The 18,467-nt window shown below is 34.7% G+C and overlaps 1 protein-coding gene across 5 annotated transcripts in view; it reads left to right on the top strand.

The window, feature by feature from the left end:
* Nucleotides 1–18,467, top strand: part of EML4 (EMAP like 4) — a 140,029-nt gene that overhangs the window by 84,619 nt on the left and 36,943 nt on the right. For all 5 annotated transcript variants that reach the window (XM_033124698.1, XM_033124700.1, XM_033124699.1 and 2 more), the window contains 7 exons: nucleotides 6,784–6,907; nucleotides 8,162–8,311; nucleotides 10,560–10,629; nucleotides 11,762–11,872; nucleotides 13,708–13,803; nucleotides 17,965–18,099; nucleotides 18,214–18,349. In XM_033124698.1, coding sequence (XP_032980589.1) covers nucleotides 6,784–6,907; nucleotides 8,162–8,311; nucleotides 10,560–10,629; nucleotides 11,762–11,872; nucleotides 13,708–13,803; nucleotides 17,965–18,099; nucleotides 18,214–18,349 — 822 coding nt within the window. The remainder of the gene's footprint in view (nucleotides 1–6,783; nucleotides 6,908–8,161; nucleotides 8,312–10,559; nucleotides 10,630–11,761; nucleotides 11,873–13,707; nucleotides 13,804–17,964; nucleotides 18,100–18,213; nucleotides 18,350–18,467) is intronic.

Here is an 18,467-nt window from a genome sequence, read left to right as displayed (position 1 = left end):
TGTGCCATCACGAGAATGTCTGATCTTGAATTATAGCAACGAACAAACATTAAATTACTTGTTAAACTTGGCAAGAGTAGAAGTGAAATCAGCAGTATTATTAGTACAAGTTTATGGGGATAATGCCAAGAAGAAAACGGCAGTGTACAAATGGATTAAATGTTTTCCTGAGGGGAGAGAACGTGTCACTGATGAAGAGCGGTCAGGGTGGCCAGTAACGAGCAGAACTGACGAAAACATAACAAAAATTTGTCGAATTGTGCGTCAAAATTGTTGGCTGACTGTAAGAAGCATAGCAGACCAAATAAACATCAATGGAGAAACAGGAAAATCTTTTCATGAGAAAGATGTGTGCAAAAATGGTCCCAAAGGAGCTCACTGATGAACAAAAGCAAAGGAGAGTTGAAGTTTGCCAAGACCTTTTGGAGAGGCAAGACGATGTTTTGGGCTGTGTTATAACTGCTGATGAAACATGGGTGTACCAATACGACCCTGAAACAAAGCATCAAAGTGCACAATGGAAGTCAGCCAATGCTCCATGATCAAGAAATTTCCATCAGTCCAAATCAAGAGTGAAAATGATGTTGCTAACCTTTTTTGATATCAGAGGGATTATTCATTATGAATTTGTGCCAACTGGACAAACAGTTAACTAAGGTCTACTACTTGGAAGTGCCGAAAAGGCTACGTGAAAAAGGTAGATGAAAACAACCTGAACTTCTCGCCAACAATTCATGGCTCTTGCGTCACAACAATGCCCCAGCTCACACGGCACTGTCTGTGAGGAGTTTTTAGCCAATAAACAAATAACTGTATTGGAACACCCTCCCTACTCACCTGATGTGGCCCCCAATGACTTCTTTCTTTACCCAAAGATTAAGGAAGTATTGAAAGGAACACATTTTGATGACATTCAGGACATCAAGGATAATACCACAACAGCTCTGATGTGCATTCCAGAAAAAGAGCTCCATAACTGCTTTGAAGGGTTGACTAGGCAAATGTTGGTGCATAGCTTCCCAAAGGGAGTACTTCGAAGGTGACCGTAATGATATTCAGCAATGAGGTATGTAGCACTTTTTCTAGGATCGAGTTCACGAACTTAATTGTCAAACTTTGTATAGCAAGTCTTTTAGAAGTTTTATATATTCTGTATTGTTGGAATAGACTTCTTTCCTATCTTTTCCCAAAGAAAGACTTTTTCAGGCAGTAAAATAATCTAAAATGCTTAAGTAAACTCCCATATCTGATATATTCAGGTAATTTTGTGACAATCACAGTTGTAAACAAAAACAGCAAAGAGAAATCTAATTAAAGGAGTTTTAGGTTCAAGAAAGTAGTTAACTGCAAGTTGATTTATTATGGTAATTAGTATGAGTTGATTAGCTGATGTGTAAGACTTGCTAATGTCTCTGTTATAAGCTCCTAAGGGGCTTGGTTCACATCTCTTACACCTTCATTGTGCACCCTCAAATACCCCCCTCCCCCAGTGTAATTAAAAATTCAATAAAATTTATGTCAGTAGCGCTCTGCCTATAGAACAAAGAAAATTAAGGTAGTATTTTAGTACTTGGTCAAATTTTCAGATTTGGGTTCTTGTCCTAGCCAGTAAAACTAATTGCATAATATTTGGCAAACACTACAAGTAAGAATTTTTTGAAATCTGTCAGACAGGAAGATTAGTTTATATCCTTCTGAATTTAACCCACCCCTTTTTAAATTTGGGGATCTACATTTTTTATGATCTATTTTTACAGCTAGACCTTTGTAAAGGGATGAAATTCAGATTTTATGATAGTACAAATCAAATTCCCATTCAAAAGTCCAAAGATCCTTACAGATTATATTGTTTCATTGGAATTTAAAAAAAACTATTACTACAGAATAGCTGGGTCATTAAGTGGTACTTGAAGTCTTTTGTTTGAAAATAAATTATTTTTTAGAAAAGATTTTAGCTTACCTAAAATGGTCTTTGTCACTTACTACTATAAAATTGTAATCAATATTTCTAGCATCTTGTTTACCTGTCTGTCGTTCAGCTCTGTGAAGAATAGAACTGGTAATATCAGAGAAAAAGGTCAAACTAAATAAAGATTCTTTAATTTTCTGTCTGTTTGCTGGAATTAGATAGCATCACATGCTACATGCTACATTTTAGTGAAATATAAAGTTCAAACTCCAGTTTGGATAGATTGTTTAGTTCTAAAGATTGTAAAACTAAAAAAAAAAAAAAAAAAAGGATTCCGAAAGTAAAACTTGGAGAGAGAGAGGTGCTTTAAATGGTGGGCATTCTCAAAGTTCTGCAGGCTTTCTACAGGCAGTAGTACCCATTCCACAAGTAACTGTAGTCAGAGTCCAAACCCCTGAAGCTCTGCTGTTGTATTTGAAGGACTTTGTTATTTATTTATTTCTAAATAGAGAGACTGTGAGAAAAAGAACTGGAGGTACTGATCCTGAGCACAGTGCTAGTACTGACTTCCTTCTCCCTCTGCCTGAAGTTTTCTTTCCACTTTGTTATCATCTGGCAAAGATTAAGACGTTTTGATAAGCATCTTTTTAAATGTATAAACAACTTCATATATCAGTTATTTAAATCAGTATGAATCATTTCAGCAGCACTGCTTTTCTTAGAACCCCTGAGATAACTATCTCACAGAGTTTGGATTGAGAATATGAAGATCATTTTGCAAGTTGGAGCACTTTGGGGAACAGGACAGCCTAGGGGAGATGCTAAAGCAGAAGAGTAACAAAACCTGAGGAGACAAAAGAGGAAGTGCTAGGAGGTGTGGCAGAAGGACGTAGAAAGGAAAGTGTAACATCAAGTATTTCAAATTTTTGCCTAGCATTCACTCTTCTCAAAGATAACAGAGCAGAAAGATCATCTTCGTCATCTATTTTACTCTCTGATTTCCTACTGTTGGGTCCACAGCTCAAGCTAGTATTATTTGGATTATGAGTAAGCTATGTTGTCAGGTAATTGGACCTGGACTAGCCTCAGGACCTCACCATTGTCTGAACAGTATTGTCCAACAAAAATATGACATATAACACATGTAGTTTAAAATGTTCTGTTAGCTACATTTTAAAAACTAAAAAGACAGAGGTAAGATTAAGTTTAATATATTTCACCCAGTCTATCCAGAGTATCATTTCACTGTGATCAATATTTAAAAATCATTAATGAGATATTTTACCTTTTTTCATACTAAGTCTTCAAACTCTGGTGTGTATTTTACACTTGACAGCATATTCGCCATTTGGATGAGCCACATTCACAGTGTTGAATAACCAGTGGCTGTCATTTTGGACAGTGCAGATACAGAACATAATTTTAGAATGAAAATGCTTCCCAAGTTCTAAATAATAGACAAACTTTTGGAATGCAGTCTGAAAACTCATTTGACCTCTCTGAGCCTTTGTTTCCCCTTCTGTAAAAGTGGATTGGACTAAGTGAGCTCTAAGATTTCTTTCAGTTCTAGTATTTATAAGTGTCTAGAGAAATGAACCGGGCATTTGTGGTATTTTTATTAACAGTATCCCACAAAATTTCTTTTATCATTTAGCTATCATTGATCAGATTCAATTGCGACTACTTTATTTGAGCATAATACATAAGCCAGTAAGTGGTAAAGCTAGAATTCAAACCAAGGTCTGTCTTTACCACCAAACTTCCCATTCTCTTCACTGTACTGTACAGCCTCTCTCTGAGTCCCAGGAATTTGCATGGTGCTAGGGTAGGAGAGAAAATGATGAGGTTAATTACATTTCGGTAAGCAGCAGCTTTATTGTTGAATACTGGTAACCCTATGCTATGTCTACTAATTATCATGAGATAGACAATTTTAATAATTACATTCTTTTTCTGGACCACCAGGCTTTTTAATGTTACTGATCTCATACTCTTCTTTGATCAGTCCCATGGCCCATCCCATCCCCTTGAGTTTGACAGCTAGAAAGGAGCATTGGAGTAAAACAAACAAATTTTGACTGTTACCTGACAGCACAGGTAAAGAAAAAGAAAAAGTCTACGGTGAGAATTTGACTCAACAATGATTGACAAGGAAAGAGGCTCATCTATATATTTTACCTAATTCCCAAGGTAAAGGCTGTCTTCTAAAAAAAAAGAGGCTGCAAACTAGTGACCCTGTGTGCTGTATGCAGGCCAAAGGTGTGTTTTCACATGATATTTTATTTTCCCTTTTTTGGCAAAGGAGTAAACATTTTAAAATTGTAGATTTTGCAATAAATTATGGGTATCCTACTCTTGAAAAATGAGATCTAGCAACACTCAACCCACGTGTTTCATGGAGTTGACTAGCTTCTGCCTCCCTGAAATGGGGTATGCCAGTGCCCCCACCCCCAACCAATCATCCTGTGTTCTCCCACTGCTCTCATTTTGCATTTCCTGCCTGGGCCTGTAGATATTTGAGTTTGCGACCCTGTTTTAAAGCGTACATGCTAGAATCAGCAGAATTGTGGCTTATTTGCCTACACTTGTTGTTCTGTGGACAGTCACTTTAAAGCTTATTAAGAGATATTACTGTGTGTTAAATCATGTTTTATAAGCAATTCCTAGACACTGTTTAGAGTGGTCACAAATCATTCTCAACGGGAAGGGAATTAAATATTGTTGAGAACATCGTATTTTACGTCACAGCATAATGCCTTATTTAATCAGTCATAATTCCGAATAGTAGTAGTAGTAGTACTTTATGTCTTAGGAAAAATGCCAAAGTCACATAGCTAGTAAGTGTCCCGATCAGCCTTTTTCCAAAGCTCATGTTCTTTCCACTATAATGTATTGCCTGCCTCTCAGTCCCAGGAGTTGTTTGCAGTGCCTAGATTATATACTTGGCCTCCAACATATATATACTGGCAGTATGCAGGCAGGGAAAGCATCTTCATCTTAACATGCATTGCCGTTTTATATTATACTAGAAAGTTGACAAGCACTAGATAGATAGATCCTTTGCTTTTACTTAGTTGCTTGTGCTGCTTGACAATTTATGAAGAAATCAATACAGTATTCCGAGCTGTCTGTATTAGCAAAGGAGAACATTTGCTTTTCTTTGATACTATGCCTAACCTATTCCCTTTGCTGGACATACAATCTCTTCTAAGTGGTGATAGAAGCATTTATTAGCTGTTTCATTTTTTTCATTCAGAAAGCATTATGACATACACCTGATCAGAGATCCTGGAAGAAATTCCAAAGGACAGGATATCTGCCTTTAAGAATTTATAGTCTTAAAAAAAAAGAACTTGAATGAAAATTATATAACAAATTCACACCTATAAGAAAATACACTGTACAAAACAGGACAAGGGGATGTAGGTGAAGATGACTGCAGAAGGGAAATAGTTACAGCTGGTAATCATTTAGTTACCAAAGTTCAGCTATGCTAAAAATCATCAGGAAGCAGAGCCCACTCTTAGATTCAGAAGTAATAGAGACGTACATCATGTGGTATTAAAACCATGGTGTGGGAGGTCTTAGCCTGTTCTTAGATCTTAGAGGCTGAGCACACTGTGAGTAATAATAATAAAAATAACTTGAACTTCTCACCCATAACAAGCACAGTTTTTAAATCTGCCTGAAGAAATAGTTGCAGACATTCAGCAAAGTAATTTGTCTTTCCTTCTTTCATGGTTTGCATTATAGAAGCTATTGAATTATATGCTCTACTCCTTCGTGGCCTAGGTCATTATTAAAGGTCCTAAGGTTGTATCAGCCTCTGGTTGAGGATCACGTTTTCAGTCTAATGCTGTTTTCATATTATGCCAGACAAGTTTGCAAGTGTTAGATACTTCCTATGCTTTCCTAGTCAGCCCCTTACTTTCTCCTCCTCTTTTAGGTTCCTTTGTAACCGTTTCACTATCAACATTTATTAAACCTGTCTGTATGTAGGTGGGAATGGTGGGGCCAGGGATGTGTTGTTTTGTTTTGTTTTGTTTTGTTGTTTAAGGAGTAAGATACAATCTCATCTGTTTGATTAAGTGAAATAATTGTTTACATTTACAAAAGGTGAATAATATTGATTTGATTCTAGAGTTGTCTTTTTGACATTTTTTATTTTAGTCTGTTACAGATCTTATAAACAGCTATTGGTTTATGTAAATAAAAGGTGTTTTAGAATCTATGCTACTAATTAGAAGCTGTTTCCTACCACCGTGTTTAAAATGTTTAATGTATTATAATTGAATTTAATTGCTTAGATCCAAGGCTGATTGTAGCCACAATTGTGAAGTGAGGGACACTGGTCCTCTTTCCTCCCAGCTCTATTCACTTCCATGTGTAGCAGAGTGCTTAGTCTCTCCCTGTCCTGACTTAGAAGGGTGTTTGACTCCTCTCCTTATGGTATGTTCTGAGGCCATGTTTCTTGTATGTCATTAAACATCAGTAGGTTGGTCATGTAGAGTGGTAGACGTGCTTATTGATTACCCTGATAATCTCTGTCTCTTTTCAACTGTTAGAGAACCTTCCATCACAAAGTTATTTTCTTTTGCGTTTTTCTACCTCAGCCTTCCTGGTCATATTGAAATCTGTCAACTTATACAGATAAATTATATTTTAACTACAAAACTATTCTCATTTAAGGAAATGATTAGTTGTTTTTCTCCTACAATGGTTCGGACTAGGTCTTTATAAAAAAACAATCATATATAATGAGTCTACAACTCTAGCTATTTTTTATCGTTTTTATTACATCACATTAATAATCCACTTTTCTATGATTATTCAGAAAAGACATGTGACTTAACTTTTGTCTTGTGTTTCAACAGAAGGAGAATATGTTAAAATGTTTATGCGAGGTCGGCCAATTACAATGTTTATTCCTTCTGATGTGGACAACTATGACGACATCAGAACAGAACTGCCTCCTGAGAAGCTCAAACTGGAGTGGGTGTATCCTTTTCTAACATGACAGCAACTTTGTTTGCTGCATTTAAGAAAAATTAGCTTACCTAACCTATCAAAGATTTTTATACCAAAAAAGTCAACGTAATAAGTATAACAACCACTTGAGAAAGTAAAAAGATGCCATCTATGATCCTTTCACATCACGTTACATCTGTTTTGCTATTAGCAATTTAAAATCATCAAAATCAACATCTTTGGATAGGGCAAGCAATACTCTGTGATTATCATGGCAGATACTTGTGATGTGGTAGAAAAGGCATTGGACTGGAATTGGAAGACTAGTGTTTGAGTCTTGGCTCTGCCACTTACCCCCAGTGAACCTTGTTTTCTTCATTTATAAAAAGGAGTTAATAACCCCTACCTCACAGGCCTGTTGTAAAGAACTAAATAAGAAAACATCAGTTAAGTATTTTGTGAATACTTAACCTGTGAAATAATGTGAATTATTTTATTAATCAATGCAGGTTGCTTTTAATTCCAGAATTAACTTCTGTTCTCAGCCAGACCTTTTTTTAAAAATGACCACATAAAATGAAGCTCTCCTAATTTCACTTAGAAACTGTCCCTTTTAGAACCTCTAAGAAACTCCCAGTGAAATAGAAGGGAGCTAATAGTGTGAACTCTGCTTTCTGCCTCCATTTTCCTGCGTCGTCTTCCCTCACCCCTTGAATCTTCCCTCTTGTGGCAGAAATTAGCTTGGGAAATATCACCAATTCTGTAACTCCCTACAACTTAAGACACTCTGCCTACCAGACTGTGCCTGGCTGTCTTTCATTCATCATTTAGGTCAAGCATAAATATCACTGTCTCAGATGGCCCTTCTTTTGATCCCTTTCTTTCTCTCCGTTTAAATTACATTCTCCTTTTATGCTTCTCCTGGCATCCTGTTATTTTTCTCTCCGCAATTTCTAGTGATACATGTGATGTTTATTTCTGTCGTCTTAGCCAGAACAGAAGCTCCAGAAACACAGGCTCCACATTGTTTGTATGTTCAGTTCTGTGCCTGACACATCAGGAACTCAATATGTATTTGTTTGTTGAATGAGGAAACTAAGGTTTAAGCCCATTAAAAGACTCGGGGTTTTACAAGAGTTAGTGACAGGACACGAGTTTTCTAGTTCCAGTTCCGTCCTATTTACATTATGCCTTTCTGATTCCTTTAAGTATCCTTAAAAAAATTGTTAATTTAACGCCTTGAAAATTATGCTTATTAAAAACCTTGACTCTTTTTCTTTTAAGATATGGTTATCGAGGAAAGGACTGTCGAGCTAATGTTTACCTTCTTCCTACCGGGGAAATAGTTTATTTCATAGCATCAGTAGTAGTACTATTTAATTATGAGGAGAGAACTCAACGACACTACCTGGGTCATACGGACTGTGTGAAATGGTTGGTATCGTTTAACATTGTTCATTTTTTTTATTTCATGCTCTTTTTTTTTTTAATGTGGGTTTTATTGGAAATGATTTCTTGTGGAGAGCTCAGAATTTAAGGATATTATGGTATTATGTAGAATATATTTTTAAAAGAAAAAGGACACAGACCTCCAAAATGGTGCTATGGTGTCAGCAGTCATAAACAACATGACCTTTAAATCTCGATTGGGACCTTTTCTGCTTTCTCAGGTCTTTCATGGTCCTTTTCTTCTGGCCTGTAGTATCAAATACATGTGGGACACGCTAGACTTTTACATATATCTGAGAGTGATAATTGGTTACTAAATACTTACTGAGGATTTAGTCTATGCAGATAAATTTTGGACTTGAGGCTTTTCTTTTTGGGAGACAGAAATCATGGCTGAATAAGGATCATAAGTATCCCATAGGGTATCAAAATAAAAATGTGAGAACACCTTTTAAATGGTTTTAAATTATTCCATTAATTTTGCTGCTACTTAGTTAAGTTCAATTATTTATTGCTTAAATTCGTTATTTTCCAGCATTTAAAATCTTTTCTATGTCAGTACTATTCTGGCAACTATGTCAGAAAAAATATGTATGACTATTAGAGTATTGTGTAAATATTATTAAACTTTTAGAGATAATTAAAATATTACGTTTTACACTGGAAGAATAATGTATGTACAGAATTATTTATTACAACATTATTTGTGATAATAAAGATTGAAAACAGCCTAAAATTCTTTTAGCTGGGGATTAGTGAAGTTGTAGTGTACCCATAGGTTACCATGCAGCTATAAAGAACGAATGAGGAAGCTCTTTGTGTATTAATATGGAAAGATCCTTAATATACACTCCTAAATATAAAGCTTAAAAAACAGGAAGATGTGCACAGTGATTTACCATTTGTAAAAAGCAAGTGGAAAATAAGTATCTTGGCCTCCACATATGTAAATTTTTTCCAGAATTATTAAGAAGAAACTGATTATAGTGATTATCTGGTTGGAGTTGCAGGGGATGTGGGGGGAGTAGAGAGACGTAGATGAGATTTTAGCAAATGGGGCAGGGTAGGAAAGAGACTTTTCTCATTGTATCTTTTTATAGCTTTTGGTATTTGAACCATGCAAATGTACTACCTAATCCAGAAATTTTACTTTTTAAAACATATTTTGAAAGATCTGAATTACTTACGGTAAAATATTAATGTGTTAGATTTTTAGTTACTTTTAATGTAGTTGACTTCAATTAAGGACATAAACTATTTAAGTAAAACGGAATAGTATTTGTTAAAGAAACATACTGATAAACTCTAGCCTCTGTAGTAATCAAAGAAATTAAAACAAGGTACTATTTATACCAATCAAATTGTCAGGGCATTTAAAAAGATATAATTCTTAATCAGGGGAAATGGTAGTGAATCTTATTAAAACATTTTCTTATGACAATTTAAATTGATACTACTCTCTGGAAAGCAATGAGCAATACATAACAGAACAAATAAATTTATATTTCTCAGTTGATCTTACCCCTTGGTTGCAAGATCGTAGAAAGATTCGAGATAAGAACATGAAGACATCGTTTAAACATTTTTGCTAGTCACTCATGTTTATCATGAAAAATGTGGGCATATATGCTGTACTATGTTTAATTTGTACATAAAAGTTCCTTGTCCCACGTTTGACCTATAAGAGTTGAGCATTAAGAACTGATTACCAGGTTGGAGGCACTAAGTGTGACGATGCCCACTATTGTGTTCCTTTGTAGAAGGTAGAAGTGATAGAAGAGCTGTTAAGTCAATGATATGCGTAAGGATTATGTAACAAAATGGAAAAATGCTTATGTTTTAACAGATGAAAATTACACAATAAATATTGCATCATCACTATAATAAAGCCGTGTGAATGTGTATATGAACCATAGGTACAGGACTAGAAAGAAACTTGTACAAATGAAAGCTGTTTAATTTGTCATGCCACAATTGTGAATAACTATTTTCTTCAAATTTAGTGTTCCATTAATTGGTCTGTTGAGTTTAACAAAGAAAGAAGTACAGCTGAAAGCTTAGAAAAAGAAATCCTGATACTTGATGTTTATTTGATTTGCTAAACAAAATAAAAGAAATGGGTCACAGATTTTTTTTTAATGACTGAAAAATCTGTTTGAAAAATGCTCATACTAATGCATATTTCTGCTGTTTCATATTGCCTGTATTTAAAATTGTTAATACTGCTTTTTAGCCTTTCTATACATCCTGACAAAATTAGGATCGCAACTGGACAGATAGCTGGAGTGGATAAAGATGGAAGGGTGAGTGGCATGGTTTTATGCCTTCTCTACCTAGTGATATTGCTGTTAGAGTGGAATTGATGGTGATTTTTACCACATCTCATTGTATTCTTCTAAAATTTAACTACTAAGAAATTTCTAATATAAGCAGGATAAAATATTCGAATGTAAGGACAGTCCAAAAATAAAAGAATCATACTACTTGAATATTTTTTGTCCTAAAAAAAAACAAGTGTTCTCCCTAAAGAAACTATTTACTTGTAAGCATGGGAAGACTGATAACCTTGTTACTGTTTTTCGTTGTTGTTGTTGTTGTTTTTTAACATAGAATAACTTATCAATGTGTGCATTTTCCCTAAATTGAGATACCCCTTAATTTTATATATGAGTAGAACTGATAACACTTAAAAGTTTTCAGTTACTATTCAATATTATTAAATAGGCTTACACAACAAATTCCTTATTTGTAAGGATCAACAGTGAATATTAATGATGACTGATTAGCAACATATGACTATACTCATGACATTCTCTGGCTTCCATTTCTTTAGTGAAAAGGAGTGGGAGGGGTTATGTTGGGTGACTTCTAAGACCCCTTCCAGTTCCAGATTTGTTTTAAGGACTGTTTGCTTAGCAATTTATTGAACACTGACTTTTAAAAAGTATTATTTTCCCAGGAATGAAGGTAATGCTAAAAGCAGGATATTGAGAGCAAATTTGCCTGGGTTAGAATCCTGACTCCGGCTTTTAACAGCTTTATAACTTTGGGCAAGTTATTTGAATCTCTGTGTCTCAGTTTCCTCGTCTGTTAAATGGTGACTGCAGTCCTACATAGCTCATAGGATTATGATGATTAAACGACTTAATACATGTGATTTCCTTAGAATAGTATATGGCACTTAGTAAATACTCAAGTCATCTGCTGCTACTATTATCATTGTTGTTACTTCCTTATTTTCATGGTCTGAGAAAAAAATGCCTGCTCGAGATTCTTTGGGGGCATATCTAAATGTACTAGTTGTTTTTTATTAGATATTTGTTCATCCCTATTACTTTTTAAAGACAGCAAACACTTCTGTGTTGTTCTGGTGTTTGCATCCACTTACGTACCAGTTAGTCCTGATAACTTGTGTTTTTCCCCTTGTTTTTGCAGCCTTTGCAACCCCATGTCAGAGTGTGGGATTCAGTTAGTCTATCCACACTGCAGATCATTGGACTTGGAACTTTTGAGCGTGGAGTAGGATGCCTGGATTTTTCAAAAGCAGTGAGTAACATATTTTAAAGGAGCAAATATAAGCAAGCTGCACAAAGAAACAGAAAAGAAGTTATGTTCAGTTTGTGTGTGTGTGTGTGTGTGTGTTCATAGAAAGTTATAAATCTGAACTGAAAAATGAGATGTTAGCTATTGCTTAACAATGGCCAGCATTTTAGACTAAGCCCTAAAGTACTTTGTTTTAGATAGGATCCAGGATGTTATACTTAATTATACTCAATTTTATTCTGCCCTGAAATAGGATTTCAGTGTAGTAGCAGGAAATGGTTATAGGAATACATACATAGCATATTAAAATTGAAACAAACAATAAGATGTGCTTTTGTTCAGCTTGAATAATGGAGATCTGTTTTATTTAGAAAATTCACAGACCTGAAATTTGGCCTATTCTGCACAAATGCTGTCTTTTCTTAGTGTGATGTTGGAGCAAAAGAAACAATCAGACCTTTGTTTTTACTAAAATCATGAATTATCTGGGTTCTGAATTGATAAAATGAGTTGAAAATTCACTGTCTAGCAATCTTACCTAATCATTGAGGCTTTATTCTGAGGGGAAAATCAAACAGGATGTTACTCATTTAAACATTCTATTTGTTCTTAAACTATATGTAATTATTACAGAGTATCCAGGAGACCTTCTACATTTTAGGATCCATAATTTTTCATTTAAATACCCCTCCATATTTTATTGGGCCTCATTCATACTTTAGAATTACTGATGTATTTATATTATCTCTTCAGTTCCTAGCTATCAGTAGCTACATTCTGGAGTATGGGAGTTTTGTGGCACATGAGGGACATTTTTAGAGCAGAAAGGTAAATTTGGATGGATATAGGAACTTTACTAGCTTGAAGGCATTGAATGTCAGTGGTCAAATGGGTCAGGTATTTCAAGAAAGCCATTTAGGAAAGGAGATAAAAGGACACAAAGGAAATAATTTTACTACCTTCCACCCCCCACCCCACACACACACTCTCTCTCTAAAAATCTCTACAGCAGGAACTGTTGTCATTTTGTTGCTACCACTGTTACAGTGTTAAGACTTGGATTGCCTCATGCTCTCTTTTCCTAGTTTAGGTAATCATTACAATACAGGCTAAAGAAAAAAGAGAAGAGAGTACAGTAAGCTCTGCCCTTCCTCAATACCTGCCCTCTTCACCACAGTATTTCTTTATTCAATAGACATGTAAGGCATGTACTGCAAATGCTACTAGAGGAAAAAAAAACAATTTTTAAATATCCACAGTTTCCTTTCTTAAACTGAGAGATTTAAATTATGTGAATGAAAATAGTTTTGGAAAAATAGGAATTTAGTTGTTTTTATTTATCTTGTTTATTCATATTAATATAAACCAGGTATATCATGGAAAACAAATTGGCAAACTTTAAAATAGCCATTAATTTTAGCTTGTTCCAACTCAAAAATTTAGTCAGGTGCAAAGTTATGAAATTATGTACATTTCACACCTCCCTCAGGGGAATATACTTTAGATATAAGAAGGAAGTATAAGATGCAGAAGGGACTAGAGTATCCTCAAAATGAATTATCTGCTATCTCTGAATGATAGAAGTGGCAAGATGGTAAATGGAAATCAACCTAGGGGGAAAAATTAAAAATAGAAAATATTTCTTTAAAAGAATCTTTATTATATTTCTGAAGAAAATACAGTCTTAGTAGTATGTTCATTATATTTCAAGGAACCATTTATTTAAAGGATTTGGGATTATGTTAACATTGGCAGTTTTAATAATATGGTTATTTCTTTCTTAGAAAATCAGCCTTATCTGAGATTTTTTTAAATGCCTTTAATTGACTTTTCTTTAGGATTCAGGTGTTCATTTGTGTGTTATTGATGACTCCAATGAGCATATGCTTACCGTGTGGGATTGGCAGAAAAAATTAAAAGGAGCAGAAATAAAGGTAAACCAAATATTTTTTTAATTGAGTGTTATCTTTTAACATACATTGTTTGTTTTGCAGATACTTGCAAGTATATTGCATATCCTTAATTTGCAAGAGCACATCAAATGGCCAATTCTTCAGATTTATTGATTTGTCGTTTTTATGATATTAAGAATGCCAGAATACCATTCTTACGGCATTCTTAAGATAAAATAGTCAAGCAGTGTCAACGAATTTTAGTGTTATTTCAGACACATTGTGCTACTGAAATGTCAAAGTAGATCGGTGTGTAACTCAAAATTAAGACGGAATAATCTACTTGGCTCCTTCTACTTCTTTAAGAAAATGTATTATTTCATTCAATCTTTAAAGTTTTAAAAATCTAAAGGAAAAATTCAACCTTAGGAGTATGGCTGACATAAACTGAAAAGCATATGTAATGAGAAGCCTTTTGATCTCAATTATGTTTGTGGGATTGTTACATAAAATGCTACAGCATATTTTATAGTTGCTATAGAATCGTGTTGCTCACTGTGTGAGATGGATCAGGCTATAACTTGTAAGAGAAGAATGTAAGGTTAGCATTGCAACTGCATTCACGTGGGTCAGAAATGGACTCCCTCTGACAGGCTTTTCAGAGGGATTCAAAATGACAGGGTGACTAAAAAAAGCCTATGACATGTTTGCTGTACACTTAAATAACATCGCATTCCTCTTCAATTGCTTGTGTGTGCGTGCGCTCTGCTCTCTCTCAGCAGTTTTGTTTTGTATAAGCTTCAAGCTTTCAGCTTGTTGGTTGAAAAGAGGTTACTTCTTTTCGTGTAAGTTAATCTTTTGAAACAAATAGAGTAGATTTGGTTGTACTTGAAAGGAATGTAAGATGTCAGGAAACCTCAAACTTTAAAAAAACATCAATGAAGATACAGATCGTCTTTCAGCCATCATTCATAGGGAAGTTATACCTAAGTGAAATATGTGAATTTTGATCCTTTGTAGTAAAGGGTACCAGATGAAGTCTCCGTGGCTTTCCTCCTACTGGCCGTTCCTTGATCTGCTTTCCAGGACCTTAAGTTGGTATTCCTCAGAGTTATAGCTCATGTCCTCCACCGATATCATATACTTCTACTATGGCGTTAGTTACTATCTGCTGTGTCCCACATGAGTTAACTCCAGCCCTGATCTGTCTCACAGATTTAAACCTCCTTTTTTTTTTGCCTGCTAGGCATCTTTATTTGTAGTCCTATTCCCGCAAATCAAGGTCAACATACCCATATTTGTCCTAATCATCTTCCTTAGCCCCCAACCAGTTTCACCTCTCAGTGAGTACCGTGTTTCCCCAAAAAGAAGGCCTCACCGGACAGTCAGCTCCAATGCATCTTTTGGAGCAAACATTAATATAAGACCTGGTATTATATTATATTATATTTATTATACCTGGTCTTACATTATAGTAAAATAAGACCGGGTCTTATATTAATTTTTGCTCCAAAAGACACATTAGAGCTGATTGTCCAGCTGGGTCTTATTTTTGGGGAAACACGGTAACACCATTTTCTACTTGGTTGTCCAAGCTAGATACGTGGGCATCTTTCATGACTCCTTGTCCCTCACTTCTCACACCCAGTCAGCCAGCAAGTTCTCTAACCTCTGTCCCAAATGTCTGTATTAGAACTCCTTCCAGTGCAAGTGAAAGATCATAGGGGAATTTTGCCTCAGAAATCACTGATTCTCTGTCTTTTCTCATAGCTTCTCCTTGTGTATCGACTTTAGTCTCAGAACTGTAGATGAGAATTTTCAGAACTGTAGATGAGCTCTGTTCTTGCTTAAGTCACAAGGATTTGGGGAGTTGATACATAACTTGTTAATTTATGTAAGTTTAAAACTCAGGAAGGCAACTTCAAAACCTTATTGGCAGAAATTAAAGAAGACCTAAATAAATGGAGTAATATGCAATAAAAACAAATAGAAGACAGTATTACATTGATCTCTGTGTTCATCATAGTCAGAATCACAGCATAATTGGTATAGAAGTTGACAAGCTGAATATTTGTGGAAATATGAATAGGTAAGAATAAAACAAATATACAAAGGTTGAGGGTGTAAAATAACTGGAACTCTCACACACTGCTGCTGGGCATATAAATTGGTACAGCCATTTTGGAAAACGGTTTGGCATTATCTACTAAAGTTGAATGTATGCATATGCATACCCTCTGACCCATCCTGTTCCACTCCTAGGTGTAAACCCAACAGAAGTATATAAATGTGTTGACCAAAAGGCACGTAATGAAGAATAATGGTAGTCCCCCAAAAAGGAAATTACTCAAATACCCATCAATAGGAAAATGGATAAATCAATTATGTGTTCTTTCCATAAAATGGAATACTGTACAATTAGAATGAATAAATTACAATATATGCACCAACGTGAAATGGATCTCACAAACGTAATGTTGATAGACTAAGCCAGACATGAAGAAGTACATTCTATATGATTCCATTTAAATAAAACATACAAAGCTAATCTTTGGTGCTATGAATTAGGATCATGGTTACTTGAGCAGAGAGAGGGGATAGCGACTACAAAAGAGATCTGAGGTGTTTCTGGAATGTTAATAATGTTCTGTTTTTTGCTCTAGATGCTGTACATAGGTGTGTTCAATTTGTGAAAATTTATCAAGCTACATACTTAGGATTTGTGAACTTTTCTGTTTATATAATACCCATCAATAAAAAGTTAAAATATCTTATAAGGCTACATTGTTATCCAAAGTGATTTAATTTCATAGATCAGTTTATGTCTTGAATATCTTATCACTAGCACCATAAGATTGTATATAGTTTTATAACCTTTGATTAATCAGTTTGACGTAAGAGTCAACTGTCAAGTAGTTTTGATTTTATCTAAGTGAGAACTAAGGACTATTAAGTTTTTAAAAGGCAACATCATCCTAGAAAAGAGATGACTAATTTTTGCTGTGTTATTAACACATTATGTTTAAATTTTACTTTGACTTGCTAGTTATATATAGTTCCATACTAAACATTGTGGAGAATTCTGTAACAAGAAGAGGTACTGCCCTTTTCCTTCATTTTATAACCCGATAAGGGGAAAAAGCATTCAAACTAGATTGTTTGGCTTTTACTTATGTGCCCATGCAAGGCCACAGTGCCCAAATGTTAGTAGTAGAAATGTAAAATTAGCAGAAATATTGGAGCCATTGTAAAGTTTTTTTCAGTTAGGTCAGTTTTTTCAAGTGTCATTTTATTAGTACTATAAAGAATATAAAATGTATTTAACTCACTTTGTTCGTAAGATTACCATGTTGGTTTGCAGTATGGAAATAATTCCATACATATGAAGTTCTTCGCTAAGTTAAAAACCATTGAAGATCACCCTGCAGGTGAACACCAGCTAACAATAAATGGCTTTACAAGCATGTAGATTTCACCTCACTACTAAGTTTAAGTAGGTGCTTTTACTAAAATACCAATTTAGTAAGAATTAAATTATTTACTGAACATATTGAAACACACTGTTTTTAAAAACATCATCACTTCAGTAATTTCAGTGAAAAGACTACTTGTAATTCCTTTGTGACTCTCATGCCTGTTTTCCTCCTTTTTTTTCACTCTAGTCTTAAACTTCTGTCTTTTCTAAGTTTTTTTGAGGAACTAGCATAAAAGCTCTTTGTTTTTATTTCTATATGAATCAGTAATGACCATTTTGTATCTACTTTTTAAGGCTTTAGCCTGAGGCTGAATCTCTAAATCAGTAATATTTTCTTAAATGAATGAGTGGTCAATAATAATAGTAAAAATAAAGCTAAGACTTTTTTAAAGTCAAAATGGCAGTACCTTTAAGACAAATGTACTTTGCTCTTGCATGTGATAGTTTTAATGTACTTTTCCCTGACTGTGCAAGAAACTAAAATAATCTAAAATGTCTTTCTAGTGCAGAGTTATTATATATAAATAGCATAAAACATATAACAGTATAAAGACATCAAGTATAATCATTATTATAAAAAGTTATTAAAATTTTTCAAGAAAATAGGTCTTGGAAGAAAAAGCATTTTCTAAAAATTTTATCCTGTGTTTGATTATCAGTAGCCATAATTGGTACTTGATGGAGATAAGGATATACATTCATTTAAAGCTTTGTTTCTTTTTCCACAGACAACAAATGAAGTTGTTTTGGCTGTGGAGTTCCATCCAACCGATGCAAATATCATAATAACATGTGGTAAATCTCATATTTTTTTCTGGACCTGGAGTGGCAATTCACTAACAAGAAAACAGGGAATTTTTGGGGTAAGGATCAGACTGTTACAAGTTCATTGTAAAACCTTAATTTTTTTAATTGTTGAGTAAGCATAAAGTCATCATGCCAAAGGAAAGCTAAAACTTCTCATTGTTTCTTTGTAGAAATATGAAAAACCAAAATTTGTGCAGTGTTTAGCATTTTTGGGGAATGGGGATGTTCTTACTGGAGACTCAGGTGGAGTCACACTTATATGGAGCAAAACTACTGTAGAACCCACACCTGGAAAAGGACCCAAAGGTACAGTATTCTCCTGTTCGAGTCATTCCTTTCTAATTTGCACATACTGGTATTGCGGTCCCGTCTCTTACCCAGACCGGGAGACAGAACTGCAGTAAAACACTATGAGAGCTACTAA

Source organism: Rhinolophus ferrumequinum, chromosome 13 (genome assembly GCF_004115265.2).
Source record: "Rhinolophus ferrumequinum isolate MPI-CBG mRhiFer1 chromosome 13, mRhiFer1_v1.p, whole genome shotgun sequence".
Lineage (NCBI taxonomy): Eukaryota > Metazoa > Chordata > Mammalia > Chiroptera > Rhinolophidae > Rhinolophus > Rhinolophus ferrumequinum.
Note: the sequence above shows the minus strand (reverse complement) of the source record. Positions and strands in the feature narration are given on the sequence as shown.